Consider the following 20,204-nt stretch of genomic DNA (forward strand, 5'->3'; position numbering starts at 1 on the left):
GAGATCTAAAATCTCAGCGATATTATAAGTGTAATTGCTATGAATAGGTTCCAATGGGCACGTGACAATTGTATTTAAAGGCTTTCTTGAAGAGCAGTTTTTTGGTAGTTTTCTTGCTTTTTAATATTAAATTTTTCTCAATGCAAGTAAATTGCATATGCATGTTTTAAGTTGTATTTAAAGAATCTACATATGTTTTTGCTTCTTGCTTTTGCATAAGTGTTCAGTGAATGTATTACAATGTTTGATATTCAATTGGTTTCTGATTTTATCACCACTGGTTGATTTTTCTAACCTGATGTTTTCATATATGTGATTTTTCCCTCCACTATGTACCAGGTTGAAAATGTTTTTTTTTTTTTTTTTTTAATTACTTAGCTCAGTGTGTTCCTACTATTATTGTTTATTGTTTATTGTACTCTGTCCACAGACTCGCCTACCACAGCTTCAGCCTGTGTGTCCCTTGGTATACATTACGTGCTGACCAGGTGTGTGACTACAGTTAGGGTAGGCACCACTCCTTCAGCTGCCCCCTGGTGCATTGGTACCTCAGTGCATGCTCAGCCTGTGGTACTTTGGTACTCCAGTGCACATTGTGCACACAGTCCTCAGTGCACTTGTTACGCATGGTGCTTGGTGCCATCGGTGCATCTAGCTCCTTGGTGCATATGTTACCTCGGTGCACACAGTGCTCGGTGCACAATGCACGCTGTGCGCATGGTGCTTAGTGCACTCAGTGCAAGTGGTGCTTGGCGCATAGCTCCTTGGTGCATATGGTGCTCGGTGCACACGGAGCTCGGAGCACTTGGTGCACATAGCACCCCAGCGAGTACAGTACCCGGTGGCAGCAAGCTCATGCAGCACCGGTAGAAGTCCCGGCCTCGCTAACACATGCACCAGCTTCGACCCCTGGGTCTCCCGTGGGAGCCCAGGCCAAGCCAGAGCCACAGCGGAGGAGGACATGCTATCCTTAGCGGCCTCCTGGGGTGAGAACTATATTGGAGGGCATGGAGAAGCTGGGACTGGCAGGATTTCTCCCGGTTGACTCCACCATCGCGGCCTTGGTTAAGACCTCGCTCGTTGGTGGACTGCCTAGGGACCCTATGTGCCCAAACCATGAGTACAGGGTTACAGAGATACATTTGAAAAGGGCTTATGCAGCTGAAGCGCAGGTGACCCATCTGGCTAACATGGTGTGTATCCTGGCTGCATACTTGGATGGCGTGTTCACAGGGACCCCGCTCTTAGATCCTGTGGCCGCTGAACTTCGCCTCCTTTCAAGAACGCTGCTACAGATCTTGGGTCTGGCATGCTTGGTGGTGGCTCATAGACTGCTATGGCTGTCGCAGGCAAGGGTGCCCAACGTGGATAAGGTAGCTTTGCTGGACACGTCGATATCCCCAGGACACACATTCGGGCCAGCTATGGAGGAGATTTTACAGTGCTCCCTCTGAGAGCACGAAGCATCTCAGCAGGTGGCAGCACTGCTCCCTCCCTGTGCTCTGGCACAGGGTAGGTCAAGCCATTGGCAGGCCAAGGATGGTCCCCTTACCCAAGGCCCCACTGGGTTACCTGAGGCATCGTCTACAGGCGAAGCGGCAATGGACAACCGAGCCCCTCTGCAGAGCACAAGGAACGCAGGGTGTGGTATGTCCACAATCACCTCAAAGTGCACCACCCCAACCTTAGCAGCTCCAGCAGGGGCCCTGAAGGCTTGTGGCTTCAGACTCATCCTTTCACCGCACAACAGCTGCAATACTGGCACACTTGCACCTCGGACACCTGGGTGTTCATTAATGTGCACAATGGTTCCCTTCCGAGGAGTCACGCAGACACCCGTGTTGGACCCTCTTCAGGTCTCAGTACACCAAAAGGAAGTGGCTGCTTTGCTGTGCAAGTGAGTCATTCATCTTGTAGACCCCACATCCTGTGGAGAGGGATTCTACTAGAGATATTTTCTGGTACCCAAGATGGACATTGGCTTTCTCCCTATCCTAGAGATTCCTCAACATGTTCTTGGAGGTTCCAAATGCTGACTCGCTGTCACATTCTCCAGCCAGTCCATCCGGGCAACTGGTTTACCACCGTGAACATACTGGATGCGTGTTTTCACATTCCCATTCGTCGAGTACAGGAAGTAACTCTGCTTCGCCTTTCAGGGAAGCATTTATGAGTTCTCTGTGCTGCTGTTCGGCCTCTCCCTAGCTCATTGTATGTCTTAAGAGTGCTTGGACACTACCCTGGCTCCCTTAACTGTTTTGACGACTGGCTGATTTGCGCTCAGTTGCAAAAAGGGAGCAGTGGGCCACACGGCGATTGTGACTCAGCCTCTGGCGAGGCTTGGCCTTACCATCAGCAATGAGAAGAGTCAGCTTATACCAGTGCAGTGTATGACATATTTGGGGCCCTGGCTGGACTCCAGTATGATGCGTTGTGATGGAAAGATGAGTTCTGGTGATGAATCTTCCTCCCGACCTGTGAGGGCGCTAAAGAACGAGAGGAGAAGTATCTGGAAGGGCTGGCCTGACAGTTCGTTTCCGGGTCAGGGAGGTGGGTCAGCCTGGAAAGAAGCGCAACTCTGTTGTAAGACTGTATTGATTTGAAAGGTAAACGAGAGGCAGCTGCAAGTAATAAGGCAGCTGCAACCGTTTACCTAGATATCATGCAGGATTACATATAGGGGCCAGGGTAACGCTGATCTTTTCCTTCGTTTGGGTTAAACGATTGGAGAGAGAGAAGGACTGAGAGAGGAGCTCTCAGAGTGGATTGTGTTCGTGTTTTGTATTGTTGTGTCTGTCCGTGTAACTGTCTGTTTTTGTATTCAGCACTAGACAGTTAAGCACACCTCCAGAGCTGTCGCCAGGGTCAGCACGATCCGGAGCACCACTACACACCACACAAGCTGTGTCTGCACCGAGCACCTGCACGTCTTCATGCACCCAAGACTGGTGACCGCGTCTTGTGTTTTGGTTCAGGACTGTGCCCTGTTTTTGTTATCCCCGCGCTTTACACATTGTTGTGTATAGACGGGGATTTATTATTTTACGGTCACCAGACCTGGATTATAATTAAAGCACCCTTTTTTTTCACTGAAATACTGTTGTCTGTCTGTCACTCCTGCATCGCATCACCGCTACACTTGTTCCCCTTACCAGCCACTTTGCCACATGCGTGTATACCTGTTGGACAACAGAGGAGCAGCTATTCAGGTTTGTAACAAAGATCGAAGGTCCCCTTGGTGTGGTTCTAAAAACTGTTGGCATCAAGCTGGGTCTATTAAACATGGGCCCGCTCCAAGCGTGGCTCAGTATGTTCCATTTATACCCCAAGAGCGACAAACACCATTGGCTGACAGTGTCTCACATGTGCTTTGCAGCCCTACAATGGTGGAGGATGCCCTCTCACCTGTGCGAGAATGTGAGGATGGCAGTGGTGTTATCTCACCAAGTGGTGATGACAGACACCTCCAACTTGGGTTGGGGGGCGGTCTGGGAAGACAGAGGAATCTGCGGCACCTGATCGGGCCGTTGGATAGCCCTGCACATAAATATGCTGTGCAGGCTTGCATTGCATCGGCTTCCAGTTCCTGACTTGGGTGCAATGGAACCTACGGGCTGTATCTTCCTGGAGTGGCTAACTGGGCACCGGATCTCCTGTGGAGGGAGGGTGCACATCCGTTAGAGTGGTGACTCCACCTGCAGGTGGTGGAGCACATTTGGGAATGGTTTGGGAAGACGCAGGTCGATCTGTTCGCCTCAGCGAAGATGACTCCTTGCCCCCTATGGTATTCCTTCTACCGCTTAGGTGCTCCACTCGGCATCGACACCCTAGCTCACAAGTGGCCCAGGACACTCCTTTATGCATTCCCGCCAGTACTGTTGCTCCCAGCCTTCTTGGAGAAGGTCTGGTTAGAGAAAGCGACAGTTCTCCTAGTGGACCCTCGGTGGCCCAGAAGAATCTGGTTCTAAAACCCTATGTCAGCTCATACAAGGCCAACCTAGGGAGTTCCAGCTTTGCCTAGATCTTCTAATTCAGACAAGAGGCACTCTCATGGAATCGGGAACGAGGCAGGTTCCAATTATGGGTCTTTTCCCTGAACGGGACCGCTAGACAGCCCTAGGGCTGTCAGACGCAGTTATGGGTACTTTGCAAGGCACTAGGGCAGACTCCACTAGGTCGCTGTACTCCTGTAAGTGGAAGTATTTTCAGAATTGGTGTCTGACTAGAAGCCATGACCCAGTTTCTTGCTCCATGCCTGTTATCTTGCAGTTTCTGCAAGAACTGCTCGATGCTGGTAGGTCACCTTCCACATTGAAGGTGTATTTAGCGGCTATCTCTGCATGCCATGCCCCCGTAGATTTGGTATCTCTCCGGCTGCGCAAATTTTTTTAAAGGTGCTCTGTGGTTACGCCCTCCCAGGAGGGCCGTTCTCCCTGAATGGAGCCTTGATGTTGTACTGGAGACTCTCACAAAGGCCCTGTTTAAGCCTATACAGTCCATAAGCATCTGTCTAGGAAGACAGTCTTCCTCTTGGCTATCACCTCTGCTAAGCGGGTCAGTTAGCTGCAGGCACTGTCAGTGCACAGCTCCTATATGCGTATTTAGGACAATGGCAGCAGGGTGTCACTGGACCCAAAGGGACCCAAAGTATGTACACACAGACTGAACAGATCTGTGAATAAACTGAACACTCTTCTTCCAGGATACTCCTATTCAGTGGACTATCTTCCTGTTAAATATTTCCAGAATTGTGTTAATTTTAATATCTGTTCCTCTTTCTCCAACTAAATGCAAATAAAATAGAAATATTTGAATTTCTTGATGTGAAACAATGAAACCCTAGCCAAACTAACAAAAAATCATAATCTTAAACACTTTTTTGTTTAACAAGGAATGCAAATGAGAAAGCTTAAAGCAATAGCAAAACAGCGATGCAAAGCTTAGAGGTATGAGTTTGGCTCTTTAGTGCTTTTCAGTTTATGTGTTGATACTCCTAGAGTTACGAGTTTTAATGGACAAATCCAACACCTGATTATATACAGTATGTGGAGTATTGATAAGACTGCCATGATCTTTCCTCTGTGTCAATCATCCCTTAAAAGATGTCTAGAGCACAAAATCTGCCTACATGAAAAACAGTATGTCAGTCCATTCACATGTTCATGAGTTATCATGTTCCAAAAAAGTGTTAGACAGCAGGAGAAGATATGCCTGACAACCCTTGACACAGTAAACATAGAGTGGCAGTCCCACTTCTTCTAAGCCTGATGAACCTTCTCCACTGTCTACACTCAGTATACTGCTGCATTTTTAGACTCAACCAAGAATAAATATACTGGGGACTATGAATAGTAAAAACATTCCAAATGGCAGAATGGAGAATTATTGCCCTTAAAAAAATGACTACAGATATATAAATCATACCTTTAAAAACCCTGTTATATGTGTTATATGATGCTGGGCTTACCTTTAACGTTGAGATGCACAGCACTAAGGGTCTGTCCTGCTGTATTGGAGGCAGCACAGACGTAAAGCCCATTGTCCTGCTGCTTACAGTAGAGAACTTTCAGTGTGAAGTAGCCTTCCCGATCTTCATACAACAGATACCGCCTCCCAGACATTATCACAATGCCATCCTTCCTCCACACAATCTCTGGTTTGGGTTTCCCTGTGACATAGCAACGGAACTTGGCATGCTTGCCTTCCGAAACTGTGAACATTTTCACTTTAGCCGAGTTGGGCGCAGGCTCCTCGATATTATGAGTGCCGCTAAACCTGGAACCACGCTTTCCCTGATGGTGCTTCCAGTGACCATTGACGTACCCATTACGGGTTGCTGCCTCCTCCTCATGTCCTGCCCCGGCGTCCACCAACAAAACCGCTCCAGCCAGTGCTTCACCATACTCATTCCTGGCCCGGCAGGTGTAAACTCCTGCATCGGGGGACCGGGTCTGAAAGATCTTTAGCTGGAACCAGCCCCCGTCCTGGTGGCCGATGCTAAAATGAGCACTTTCGAAAATATCATTCAGTTTCTTTCCATCCTTCTCCCAGATGATCTCTGGCCGGGGCTTGCCCCACAGCTTGCAGGAGAAGACAGCATCTTCATTTCGGCCGACTCGAACTGAGAGAGGCTTGATGAGGAAGCGAGGCCTGTTCTCCTCTTGTAGCTCCATCTCTTGTGCCTCTCCCTCGACCCTAAGTGTAGCTGCGGCATAGGTCTCACCAATGCTGTTTTTGGCCTTGCAGATATATTGCCCACTGTCCTCGACCCCCACTCTGGAAATTATAAGGTTGTAGACATTGCCGTCTTCAAAGAGGCGGTAATGTCCATCAGGGTGGAGCTGCTTATTAGCTCGCTCCCAGATGACAGCTGGCTGGGGGTCCCCAGCAATCTGACACTTCAGCACGGCGTCAGTGCCACCCTGCACCACCAGGGGGCGAGGGTATGCCAGGAAGTGTGGGGCACCGCCAAACACGTCCATCACTGCTTGCTGGCCAGCTTCACCTCACTCTGAACTTCTCAGGCATGCAGTCTCATAAACCTGTCAATACAGATACAAAAGGTTACCTCATCATCCGACTGGCTTGTCACCTCTTGCTCCTAGAACAGGTGTTCAAGAGCAAGCAACTGGAACAAAGAGATTTCCATTTATCTGTCTGTCTGTCTACATAACTGGCTTTCTATCAGTACCTCATAAATTTGCCAAAATAGTTATGCTCCTGGATGCAGTTGGCTGTAGGCTTTATTTATTTGGGTGGGATCACCTAGCATTATATGATGTAGTTTTAGTCTTTCCGTTACTGTATAACACAAGATTCTCTAGAGCTCCCTCTGATGATAACGGATGAGATATGACTTATAAAATACTAGCTACTGTATTTGTAGTATTTTGTATATATTTAAGAAGGTTGTTGTCTCGTTGCTCATATTTTAAACCAGGGAGTTCCTATAAACTTTCAGGGATATCTATTTCTATTTGATAAACCATGGAATGTTTGTTGACCATGATTAGTCACTCTATGGTCTAAAACAATGAAAATATGTATGTGTTAAATGTTATTAGGCTGTGGTGGCATATATGGTCTGCAGCTGACCATGTTATTAGTTAATTGTTTCAATATGATTGTGACAGAGATCAAATGATTCTTGGTGTTAGAGCTCCCTCCCAACCTGCAAGGGTGCTGTGTAAAGGGAACAGACTACCCTGGACTAAATGGCATTACAATTTTTCCCAGGGTTAGGTGGAAGTAGGCCATCTAGAAAAGGGGTGGAGCAATGGTACCAGAACCCAATGACCGAGACAGGAAACGGCATGTCACCCGAAGATTGGAGGAGCGGATGTGCTCGTTAACCAAGGGGTCATGAGGGAGGGTATAAATAGGGGATGTAGTAAAGTGATCTGTTCCTTTGTAAATGGTTAGAAACAACCAAGAAGGAGAACCCTGTGATACGAGAATGTGAGTGTTGTGTTTGCTTGTTTGTCAAGTAAAAACTGTTTGTTTGTTATTTAGACTACTAAAACAAGGATCAAACCCAGACACCAGCACTTCTCTTTATTTTTGTGTTACGTGTTACGTGTGGGTGTTTTTTGTTACATGTGGGTTTTGTGTTACATGTGAGTGTATAAAGCATGGGACTTTTGGTTGCAGGTCAAATCCGGGGATTTTAAATAAAGTGATACGTGTCACTGTATCACTTTACAGTATTATTGTTTACAGTTGTTTGCCGTCAGGCTCTGGACAAATAACAACTAATAAACACCCTTGCACCTGGATATCGTTGTCTGTCTGTTTCTTCTGCACTGCTGTATTGCCTTCATCTGGACACACTTACCCACTTTGCCACAATGATACAGTACAGATGATTCAAAATGTTTGTTATATAAAAAGTAAGTTATAGAAGGCTTGAATGTGTCTTGTATAAACTCTCACTGCTACAGGAACTGGCAAGAGCATGCCTATTTGACCCATAGTGAGGCCTACATGTAGTGTTTAACAGTTATAACTACCTTTGGTGAAATGTAAAAAAAAACTGTCAGCAACACTGCTTTCTTTTGAAGTAGAAGGACAGAAAAGCTGAACTAGGAAAGAATGTACTACTGTGACACAATACCATGGAATTGTATTTTAGTGTGTTCTATAATAATTTATATTCTGCTTTGTCTTCTGGGACCGACCATTTTAGAAAGATTATTCAAAGCCTTAGTAAACACCCCCTGACATTTACCACATTCACACTACTTGGTGTTCTTTTCTTTTATACTATATAGTACCATAGAAGCCACCACAGATTTCTAAACAGCTGGTCCTGTATTTCAGTGGGAAAGAGCTTTTTATAGTTGGCCTAAATAAAGAGCTGCTAGAGTCTTGTCTCAGGTGTCACAAAGCACACACCCACTATGCACACTCAGGAACACACACACTTCATTTCAAAAGCTGTAGCTTTTGCACTAGGACCATTGCAGTTAACATATACACCCCCCTGGCCTTGCTTTTTGCTCCAGCAAACAGCATTCCCAAAAGGATTCTTAGACACAATTGCTCTATTTTTCATGCTTTCTCCAATCGAGATGTATTATTCTCTATATAAATAACCAAGGCATATAAAAACTCCTCATAAGCATAACAACATTCTCAGTCTTGCTTTGTTTGTCATGTTTCCTGTCATGACACTATACATTTACTTCCTGTCTTACAAAATGGTTTAAACCAATACACAGATCTACTGCAGTATCAATAAGAGTTTTAATCCAATGTTAAGATACATTTATTGACCAGGTATAAGAGAAACAGTGATAATGTTACTTATACATGCAAGAAGTAAGGTTAGCTCTCACACTTAGCCCTTTGTTGTTTACACAGGCATACCACCTGTTTGCACATGTCAGCAGAATCTTTAATAGAGCCATCAGACGTCAGTGAAAACATTGCATAGCCTTTTTGATTGTGCCTATTGATGTGGTGTTTCTACAAGTGTTTCTATTTTGTTATATAAACAAGTATACATAATAAAAAAAAAAAAAAAAAAAAACTTGAAGTGTCTGACTGTCTGACTGTGATTGTCCCAAGCCGTCAACGAAATGTACTGGAGAAACTCTAAGAAGTTAGACTGGAGCAGCTGTAGATTCACCCTCAGTCGTTACCTGTCAGTGCCTGCCCCTGACTCATGAGTATGCGCTGGCTTGACCACTTTAGGATATCTAAACTTGGAGTTCCTTTCCTGCTTGACAGCTGCCCTCCATGTCAAGCAAGATGATCCCTCATAAGCCGTTGAGATGGAGATGCAGAAACTCATTCAGTCATTCTGTGTTTAAGTTTCTTGCTGGGTAACATCACTAGACTTCAGAATATCATGTAACTACTTCATTAATGCATAGTGCGGGGGGTGAGTGAGAAGAGGGTGGGGGGATTCACTTGACATGCTCCTTTTTTTTGTATAACTAGATGATGTCTTATTAAAAGATGTGCTATCAATCTAAGCAATTGTCAGTGTCTTCCTATGTTGGAACTGATCAGATTTGAAAACGACTAGAAATGAGTATAGTCTGTATATGTGTTGTTGGTCTTCAATTGATTATCTGAATGAGATTTTTACTCTATTATTCAGCAGTGGAATTGACTGTCCCACTTACTTCTATAGAGATTCTGAGTGTGCGTATCCTACATTATACTGAGTCAGTACAGAATCGGGATATCCTGCAATAAACCCAATATCATAAAGGCTTTAAAATTACAACTCCACACAGCTTGCCCCCTGCACTTTCAAAAAAGATGTCTGTATAATTTTGAAATGAAAAAGATCTCAGACATTTCTCATCCAATCTTTTACACTTAAGTCACACTACTTGTATCTAAACAAATATGTCAGTACCATACATCCCTCACCATGGCTGGAAATTCAAAATTAAAGCAATCAGTATGATGAAAAAGTTGATGACCAAGATATATATCAGCAGCATGTACAAAATAGTATAGAACAAGAATCATGAATGTTTGATAAGCGGTTGTAAGTGTGACATGTAGGGACAGACAGACACCACCTATATCCCCAGAATCTTATATTCTCAATTCTTTGACATTAATTATGTTAATACTATGGTTCATGACAATTGGATAAGCGGTTCTCCGAATATATGCATAAATGTGAAATGTAGCATGCTATATACTATATACCCTTCGCAAGGGATTTCACAACAGTAACATATTTAGGTATTAATAGGGTGAATAGGGTATTATGCAACCACGCAGGGAACAATTGGCCAGTTTAGAGTACCCTGTTTACACAACCTACTGTAATTAATGCATGATCACATGTATTGAAAATGTAATTGTGAATAGCGATCAGCATAAATACGACATTAGAAAATGCCCGATTTCACAGATTTCAACTGTAGTTACATAGAGATAGTATCATTAAAAATAATAGAACATCTGCATTATAGTCCTCAAATAGCAACTAGGGGAGTTTGCTCCTGTTTAATTTCCTAAACTTCAGTACGAAACAAGTTTAAACATTTAGACCTTAACATAATTGGCAATATTTGGTAACCACTCACATAACTCACGACAAGAAGCATAAAATAAATTACTACAATATTAACATGTATAAGACTACATGAGTACAGCACAAACAGACTATGAAAAAATATAACCTTACACTGAATTGTTGTTAAACTACATAAACATCACAGCTAACATATTTCTAATAACCATTAAACACATTGACAAAATTCTAAATGTTTGGATAACTTTTATACTGTAAACTATTGACACTTAGAACCATTCAATCCAACTTTTAAGAAGGTGGAATATATATTTGTTTAATTATTTGAATCCTAAAACAGGGTACAGGATAAGTGGATTCCCCATTGCAGCCAGCCTGTAGTATTCTTCCAAATGGCTTTGATATAATGAGATGACAGCAGCTCATATAAGCCTAATTCTATTTTGGTAGATACTGCAATGGAAATTATATCAGAATAGCAAATTATTTTTAAAAAGTAATATCAAGGGGGAAAAAATAAACAATTCAAATAGAAACTTACAGTAATACTGTGTCCCAGTAATCCTCAACCACAAGTTTTTCCTAAAACCATCAGCAGGGGAAGAATGTGTCAGTCATTCAAGTTTCCTGCAAAACTTTTGAGGTACTTGTCCTATGTCTGGCGTTTATGTGATCAGAGTAAATGCTTTACCTCAATTTCTCGTCTTCTCTGTTTCTGTTAGTGGTTAAATTCCTTCTTTCTATTATTTTCTCTATGCCTCTTGTTGCTTGTCTGTATCGCCTTACAGTTCTTTCACTACTCTCTTCTCATATACACTTGTCCCTTGTGTGTGTTTGTATATATGTGTGAGTGTGTGTCTATGTTTCTAATTACTGTCTGTAACCCTCTCAAAACCCTGTTGTTTTTGTATTCTTTTAGCTTGTGTGTCTGACTGTCTGTCCGTCTCTTCTCAGACTTGCTACACCGTTCTTTTCTAACTCTTCCCAGCTCACTCAGTACCTTTCAGCTGCAGTTCTCTGATCCCCCTTGGTATCCTGTGTGGCTCTTCAAGAGTCCCGGAGCACCCTTGGTGTCATTGTTCGCAGAAGACCGTTAAATGCTTTTGCAGCTGCTGCTGTCCACTAAAAATACCAGCCACTTCGATGACAGCAGGAGAGATAAGTCAGGCCCCTCCATTCACTCACTACAAGTTACTAAGAATAGAACACATGGTTGGATTGGGATGAGGGGAGAGGGTGGGATGGGTGGGTCACTGAGCTAACTTGAGACGCTGCTATAAAACCTAGAGAAAAAGAACAATCCTACTGTAAGTGGTCTCTAAAAAGTTTAGCAACACCTCTGTTAATTGCCTGTCCCTTATTTTTTTCTGGTTACACACAGAAGTTATCTTTGACTGCCTTACTGTACCTAAGCTAACATTATGTAGTCAGCCATGAATGTTGCATATATCCTGCAAAGTGGGGTTGAAAGATTACACTATCACATGATTTAAATTGTATGAGGATAGCTGTTCCAGTTCTAGCGCACACTGGTGTCTGAACTCTGGCAACGACCTCATGTTTTAGAGACAGCCAGGCATGTTAATAGGTTTGACTGATTCTCATGTCCACTCAGGAATTTTCACAGGTTTCCTTGCTTTGCACTTGTGCAGGGAGTAGTAACAAGGGTTAATGTTTGAAAAATACCAATGGTATCACAATGGTATTTTTCAAAATCTTGTTCTTGTAAAACCATCTAATTTCATAAACACCTCATTCAAAAGCAATTTGAACCCAACCCTGGTCTTTTTTGATGCCACTATAAAACAATGAGATTATTCTTCGAAGTAATAGTTGGCATCTTTGACAGTTGGTAGGAATTTAGGCATTTGTTCAAACCTGGTGTTTTATCTCAATTGTAGGGGTCCAGTGTCGGTTATCTCAGTACATTAGAAAGGCATCCTTTTGAGTAAGTGCTTTCTACTGATAACAGAAACTGCAGCACAAGCTTTTGGTGGATTTGTTTCAAAAGATTAGTCCTGTGCGTGAGGCTGGGTTGAGACTTGGAATTCACCTAAACTCCTAGGTTTTTGGCTAAAAGCTTTAGAATAAACTGAACAAGTGCAAAGGTAAAAGTCAATTTTTGGTCAAGCAGGTACTGTTAAAACAGTAGTCACACAAACAAATGAGTGTAATTAAGCCCTTATTGAATAATTTTATTTATAAATAAACAAATAATAAATTAAACAAAAGTCTTCAACCATGCAATTAAGATCTTTGTTGCAATGTTTTGAGAGGACCCAAACTCTCTCCTCACTGACTTCATTTGCACTTGGATTTCTTCATCTCTGCCAAACTTAAATAAAACATAAAATATCAATGTGCAAGGTCTTCATCCTGTCACATTATGCTTCTGCAACTTTCTTCCTAGATTTATACTGTTACAAGTGTTTTATTCCACAGAAAAATTTCCTCTAAGGCCTCTAGAGTTTAAACTGCTTTGGGAATAACTGTGTACCTGGCACCATCTTTCAGAGCATATAGTAACTCCAGTACTCACCAGAATCTATTGAATACAATCTGTTGTTTTGAACAGATTCTAATGTATGTATTACCTATTATGAGCAGTGGTACTATTATGAGCAGTGTTTTTTTTTTTTTTCCAGGAATGTCTATTCAAACTGCCTTTTAAAACTGTCTTTAAATAAAGACTAGCAAAGAGATCTCTCTTTGTAATTAAAGATTTGGACATACTGAAATAAATATTGTAAAATTCAATTGCAACTGAGACTCCTTTTCTGTTTCAGTCTGCAAGTCTTTGATTTTCTGTGGAAGTAGTTTTATTTGCTCTGTGAGTCATTGAGGAATAACTTTGTATCTGTTATAGAGTGGATTTTAGGATGCTGTACGTATTTCATCCATAACTACTCAAAAGTGAAACATTTAGAAATACAAAAAACCAGCACATTGAGAAAGAAATATTGTATTGTCGTACTGTTTGTCATTGAATTTTACAAAGTTCCAATAAGCGTTTGTTTATTTTTAGCACAGATGTGTTTTTTTATTGCAATTGGGGAGAACTGTAAACTCACCAATACGAGATGTATTGATTGTCAAGTTTTATACTGCAATAGAAAACCTGACACATTGTGCAAGGCTCTCGGTTTCTTATGGGCGAAGGAAGGTCTCAGCTGTTAAAAAACTCAAAATCTTTCGACTCGATATCTGACCTCTCTTGTTTCAACTGGTGGAAGTAATCTGATCGGCATCTAAACTGAAACTGGGCTCCTGGAAATGATGATATTGAAACATTCATTCTGTGATAAAACTTCTGGATTGCTTCATGACTACTCAATACATAAACAATACACTGCAGCTTTACTCAGATGTGGGGCTGTAGTTAGAGCCTCATCTGTGTTGTAAAACTATTGTACAATGTACATATACTGGAAGGGCGCTTATTGCAATGTATAGAGCATATACAGTACAGTCCCTGTGCCTCCCAACGTATTGAGAAAGCTACTATAAGATTTATATATTCTATTTTAATTGTGTAAAGAATAAGATTTATAGTAAAGCTGGTACGGAAATGTCTAACATTAATTCCTAATACAAATATAGAATATAAATAAATAAATAAATAAATAAATACAATTACTATGAGATTATTGTTGGTGCCATTATTGTATTTCAGATTATTTAGAATTAAGAGTATTGCAATCTTCTTGACCCCATATTTAAAAATATTAAGTCAAATGTGTTGTACTATTCTTTCACAAAGGCTCATCGGGTGAAAAATATGTTGCATTTGAAATTTGATAATGGAGTCTATTTAAGTTATCTAAAAATTGGAAGATCTTAAAGTATTGCATCACAGTGATATTGAGGGCCACAGTATGAATGGGACAAAGGAGGGCTGGCTTATAAATAACTAGTGAGCTGCTCTTCAAGTATGCCCCTGCATTCTCAGACCTGGAGAGAGTGTTATCAGTGATGTCAAGTGGCTGCCCTCTCCTCCTCTAGCTGATCAACGGAAATGTTTCTCCCCCCAGGCCACATAGCTTTGCATTTATCTTCAGGGAATGTGCAGCTGGGATAGATCTGTAGACTGGACAGGTCTGCTGAGTCACAGCTCACAAGACAAGGTGCACCAAACGTCATGCATTATATTAGAAAACTTTACCATTCAAATCTGCACACTCATTTGGCAATTTACCATAATTGTCCCAGTGTTTTTCTATACTTTACCATGATTTTCTGTGATTTACCCATGTGTGCTTGTGCTTTACCAGGTTCTCGGAATGTTTTCATTGTGATTTACTACACCCAGATGGAAAGGATTTTTCCTTCTCTGCAGTTATGCAAGTGGCCCAGATGAGTGTTAAAAGAAAAACTCTATTTCAATGACATAGTAGAGTGCCTCCCATCTGCAGCTGAGGGTGACTGAGCTATGGTATGGTGAGCCAGGTAACCAGCAGTGCCAGCCTTGGCTGTATCTGGGACAACTCAAGGGCAGTAGTTTGGAGGTTACAGGGGGCATCCCTGGGTTAGGGATGAAGTGAGACAGGAAACGTTATGGGTTGTTGGTACGTGTTTTCTGAATCTAGCTACTGGGGGCACAGTTTGAGTAGGGAGTTGAAACAGTAGTAAAAGTTAATTGCAATTTTGACATAAGAACCCTTCTTTATCCTCAGGCACTCTCTTCACTTCAATATATAACATCAGAGCTACAGTTAAGTACAGTACCTGAGTGTGTTCTGCTTCCTGTGCCTACTTCTAAAGTTTTGGTTAGATTTTTTCAAAGGTATATTTAAAATAAATTCTTACCTTGTAATATCATACCGATATTTCCCAGTATCATTTTTATCTTATTTTTCTTATATGCTTTTGTCAAACTGCAGCAGCCATCTCATAAACCACTTGAGACACTAACTTCATCTTCTCAATGTCATGGAAACTCTTCAGAACCTGTGACTTAAGATGGCTGCCATATTGTGACAATGTAGCTTTTCGGTTTCAGATATCGGATCCATACTTGCTACGCAAATTAAGGGTTTCTTAAAGGTCAAGTTGGGGTATCATGCAAGAATATTTAACAGAGGGCTTGAAACTGAATCCAAATCATACCTGCAAATACAAATGTCTACCCCTGCTTAGCTTTTGATGACAACAAATGCCAAGGCAGCACTGTATAGCTGTAGTCTGTGTTTTCCATTGTGACTGGCCCTGTAAGTATGAATGTGGTCTGGATGTTGTAATGTGACTGAATCAGGGGAGAGATACTGTACTAGATTAGTGGATGATCAGTATATGTCAGGCATTCAGTAAACCATGAATGGATTGGCTAGATTTCAAGACTCTGGGAAGTGTTTAATTCAATACCCTATTTAGGTAAAGATCTTGGGAGGTCTTAGAAACTGAGATGTATCCATGCATGGTACCTGGTACCTGATCAGAATTCTAATTATAACACGACTGTAAGTTACTGTCTGGAAAGCCAAATAAAACAAAACATTCAAGTATCCCGCTGGCAGTCATCTTGCTTTTTAGAGTTTGTTGTTATGCCATGTTTCTTTGGTTCCTGATTCTTGATTTCCTTTAAACTTGGTTTGTGGCATTGTATACAGGTACAGTGTAAGCAGGTGGAGCCAGTTGAACGGTCACAGTGTCACATGGTTTCTCAAGAATCAAGAACTAAAGACACATGGCATAACAATGTATGCAAGCCAGTTAGACTGAGTTTTTTTTGTTAACCCTTTATTTGAATTGGACACTATATAGCATTGTAGCAAAGTGGTTTTCAGAGTGCAGGTGTATGGCTGATGCAGTGCTCAAGATAAATAACAAAGTACTGGTGAAATTATAGTTTTATTTGTAATGCAAAGTCTGATGATAACAGTAAACAAGAACAGGTAATACACAACATTTGTGTATTGCTCCATTTAATCCACGAGTTCAGTCCCGAAATAATAGTCCCATTATTTAAACACTCACAATTAACACAAACATGATCACAAGTCCATAGTGAGTGCTGTAGTGCTTGTGGTGCAAATACAATTAATCGTGACACAAGTGCAGTGTTATCCGGGTTCACTTGCAATTCGAATGACAACCATTACCGAATGGGAAGAGCCTCTCTGACCGTCAATCTCTGAGCAAATATACAAAAGCTGCCCTATCAGGGCCCTGCTGTGAGGGGGAAGACCCGGCCACCTCCTGCTGAAGAGGGACGTCCTCACAGTAGCACATTGCCATTTTCTCTTTCATCTCTCTGAGACAGGTTGTACATCGCTTTTGCTTTTACATACCGAATTTGGCTAATTTGTTGGATTTATCCGCAAATTAAAGATTAAATCACGGTAAAATTGTGCTTCAAGAGTGTCTAAAAGAGTGCCCTTGCTTTATTTTCGACCTCTCTGAAGAGATTAGTGAGTAGTCATTGCTTTTTTCACTCCACGGGGCCTCATGTGGTTGTTACACCGTGTGAGAGCTGTTGTGGTGCTGTAAGGAGACCCCGTGGCCTCGTGACGTTGTCCTCTACGCAGATTTAATTGGCCACAGAGACCAAAAAAAAAAAAAACAGCTCAGGCCTAGCACCCCTCTCAATCCTGGGGCTTTTCTAGCGTGGTTGCACTTGCCCTCGGCGACCACCCCGATTGAATCAGCTGCATACCCGGGTATCGACCGCGGTTTTTCCCGCCGATCGCGAGGTGGAGGAAACAGCGCCTACCAGGTCCCAATTGACTCGGCACCAGTGTAAATATCCTCAGTGCTGGCTACAGCTCAGCCCCGACTGTGCCTAACATTGGCATTGACCTTGGAATAGGTCCACTCGACGGCAACTGTCTCGGCATCGACAGCGCTTTTCTCGGCGCCGTTTCCGGCTCCAATTGATTCAGCACTGGTGAACCTCTTCGAGGCCGTCTACAGCCCAGCACAGACTGCGCTACATATCGGCATCGACATTGGCGCCAATCAACTCGGCACCGATCTCACAGCGTCGACCATGCACATCTCGACGTCTCAAGCTCGGCCGAGCGGAGCTTCGTGGAGCTGGCAGAGACTGTAAGGGCTCAGCAGACCATGCTGGAGACCATATTGAAATCTCAGGGCAGGCTGCCCCCTACCACCGGGCAGCTCCAGCCCCCACAGTCTTGTTCCCCATCCCCTCTGCCTAGACCCCCTAGGCCAGGTGAGCTGTCCTTGTCTGCATCCAGATTCGACGTCTCTGACCCAGCCACCTCCATCGGGCAGGCCACAGTGGGAGGTTCCTTAATGCCCTTCTCACACGTGTCGCAGAGGGAAGAGTTCCAGGCCCTATTGCAGCATGCAGCTGCAACCATGGACATTCCCTGACCGGCAGAATAAGAGGGAAAGGGGAACCGCTTCCACCAGCAGAAAGGGCACCCATAGCATGCCCTCTCCCTATGCCAGGACTTCCTGGAACTGGTGAGCTCCTCCTGGAGCAACCCAGCGTCTACACCTTCAGCCTCCAGAACAGCAGAGTCTCTTCTTCTTACTGCAGGAGCCCAAGAAGTGGGCCTAGGCATATTCCCCACTATCGGGGACATGGTCATGGTTTTGGTGCAAGGTTCCACCTACACCAAAGGGGATAAGGACCCAACCTTTCCATCTAAGCCTTGCAGAACGACAGATGTGATGCTCAAAAAAGCTTACGCATTGGCAGCACTGTCGGCCTGAGCAGCAAATGCCATGGCCATACTGGTGCTCTACCAGAATCAGTTGGCAGAGAGGCTGCAGGTGTGGGCTACACAAACAGACATGGGGGAGCTTCAGGCGATGGCCAAGGCGATGATTGACCTAATAAGGGAGTTAGGTCAAAAATCAGGGTGGTTGCTGGCGACGCTGGTGGCTGCCCCAGCCGGCATTTGTGGCTGACACAAGCCAAGGTCATGGAGATCAAGAAGGTGGCGCTACTGGACACCCTCATTACACCAGGGAAGACTTTTGGGGCGACCATTGATGTGAGCCTTAATAGGTCCCACAAGGCCACAGAGGTCGTCTCTAAGTTTTTTTTTCTCCTTCAACAGGCGATCGCCAATCTTTAAAGGAAGAACGCTGTATGCTTGGTAAGCCCAGGCGATGCCCTCAGCGGCTTTTACTCCAGGTACTATCTGGTGCCCAAAAGGGACGGCGGTTTCAGACCAATTAAGGACCTCAGGGTCCTCAACTTGTTCCTCAAACAGAGAAAGTTCAACATGTTGACAGCACAGCATATCATCCAGTCCGTCCAACCGGACGACTGATTCAGATCGATAGACCTGCAAGACGTCTACTTTCATGTCCCAATCCGTCCTGCGCACAGAAAATATCTGTGCTTCGCCTTTCAAGGCAATGCTTACGAATTATGCATGCTGCCTTTTGGCCTCTCGCTTGCGCCCCACACTTTTTCAAAGCGCATGGATGCAGTACTGGCTCCACTCAGGCTGCGGGGTATTCGGCTCCTGAACTATCTGGACGATTGGCTAGTTTGCGCGCACTCAAAAGCACACGCAGAGGCGGACACAAAACAGGTCAGAGGTCATAGAAGACAGGATTCGGTCGTTGGAGGCCACATTCTCTATTCAGAAAGCACACTCTCCTACAGGTCAGAATATATCAAAGGTTGTTGGGGCTGATGGCAGCCACCTCGAGAATCCTTCCACTAGGGCAGCTGAGAATGTGTCTGCTTCAAGCCTGGGTAAATACTCTGCACCCGGTCCGAGATTGGTACCGGTTGGTGCGAGAGACAATGCTGGAAAACACTGGAGTGGTGGCTCCGTCCCGGCAATCTACGCCTCAGGACTCACTTCGGATTCCCTCACAGAAGGGAAGTGATCACTACAGACTCCTCCAGCCTGGGCTGGGGAGTGGTCTGCAATGGGAGAGGAATAAGAGGTCAGTGGAATGGACATTGGCAGCAAGCGCACATAAATGCGCAAGAGCTGCAAGCAGTGAACCTGGCGTTATCTCATTTTTGCCAGCAGTTAGTGCACAAACATGTGCTCGTCTGGACGGACAATACCACAGTGGTAGCCTACATAAACCATCAAGGCGGTCTGAGCTCGCGAGGCCTTCACCACACAGCGCACAAACTTCTGTCCTGGATGCACAGAAACTTGCGTTCCATTAGGACAGTTCACCTCCCCGGTGTGGACAACAAGGCAGCAGACCTCCTGTCCAGAAGAGCTCCAGACAGCTCGGAGTGGAGGCTGCATCCTCAAGTGGTGAAGCAGATTTGAGAGGTTTTGACTGACACAAGTCGACCTCTTTGCCACAGCCGAGTTCACTCATTGCCCCTATGGTTCTCCATGGAGAGGGAGGGGTGCCCCCTGGGAGTAGACGCGCTAGCTCACCCCTGGCCACAGGGGCTATTGTATGCATTCCCTCTGCTACCATTATTACCCCTGATACTACAGGGAGAGACAGGTAGTCAGACATTTGTGCGTTTTTACCGCCTTGATGTGACAAACCGAACGAGACCCTCTCTGGGCTCTAGAGTTTTGCAGGCGGCATGCCCTTAGGCGTCATGTGGGCTCTGTTGCTATCGCCGTGGGGCTGTACTGTCGGTAATCTGGAGCCACGACAGCTTTGGTACAGCTTTCCCATTCGGTAATGGTTGTCATTCGAATTGAAAGTGAATGTTAGGTTATTACCATAACCCTGGTTCCCTGAAAAGAGAATGACAACCATTACCCTTTGAGGTTGTGTCCCCAGCTGA

General features: G+C 43.9%; 1 protein-coding gene across 3 annotated transcripts in view; it reads right to left on the reverse strand.

The window, feature by feature from the left end:
• LOC121322070 (obscurin-like protein 1) overlaps positions 1 to 11,576 on the reverse strand; it is a 51,096-nt gene extending 39,520 nt beyond the window's left edge. For 2 of the 3 annotated variants that reach the window (XM_041261567.1, XM_041261565.1), the window contains exons 1-2: positions 11,046 to 11,549; positions 5,468 to 6,542 (exon numbers count right to left, since the gene is read on the reverse strand). In XM_041261567.1, coding sequence (XP_041117501.1) covers positions 5,468 to 6,482 — 1,015 coding nt within the window. In that variant the 5' untranslated portion in view covers positions 6,483 to 6,542; positions 11,046 to 11,549. Of the gene's footprint in view, positions 1 to 5,467; positions 6,543 to 11,045 lie in introns of all 3 variants that reach the window. The other variant, XM_041261566.1, reaches the window with a different exon arrangement.
• Positions 11,577 to 20,204: the final 8,628 nt, after the last annotated feature.

The sequence above is a fragment of the Polyodon spathula genome, chromosome 10, assembly GCF_017654505.1.
Source record: "Polyodon spathula isolate WHYD16114869_AA chromosome 10, ASM1765450v1, whole genome shotgun sequence".
NCBI classification, from domain to species: domain Eukaryota; kingdom Metazoa; phylum Chordata; class Actinopteri; order Acipenseriformes; family Polyodontidae; genus Polyodon; species Polyodon spathula.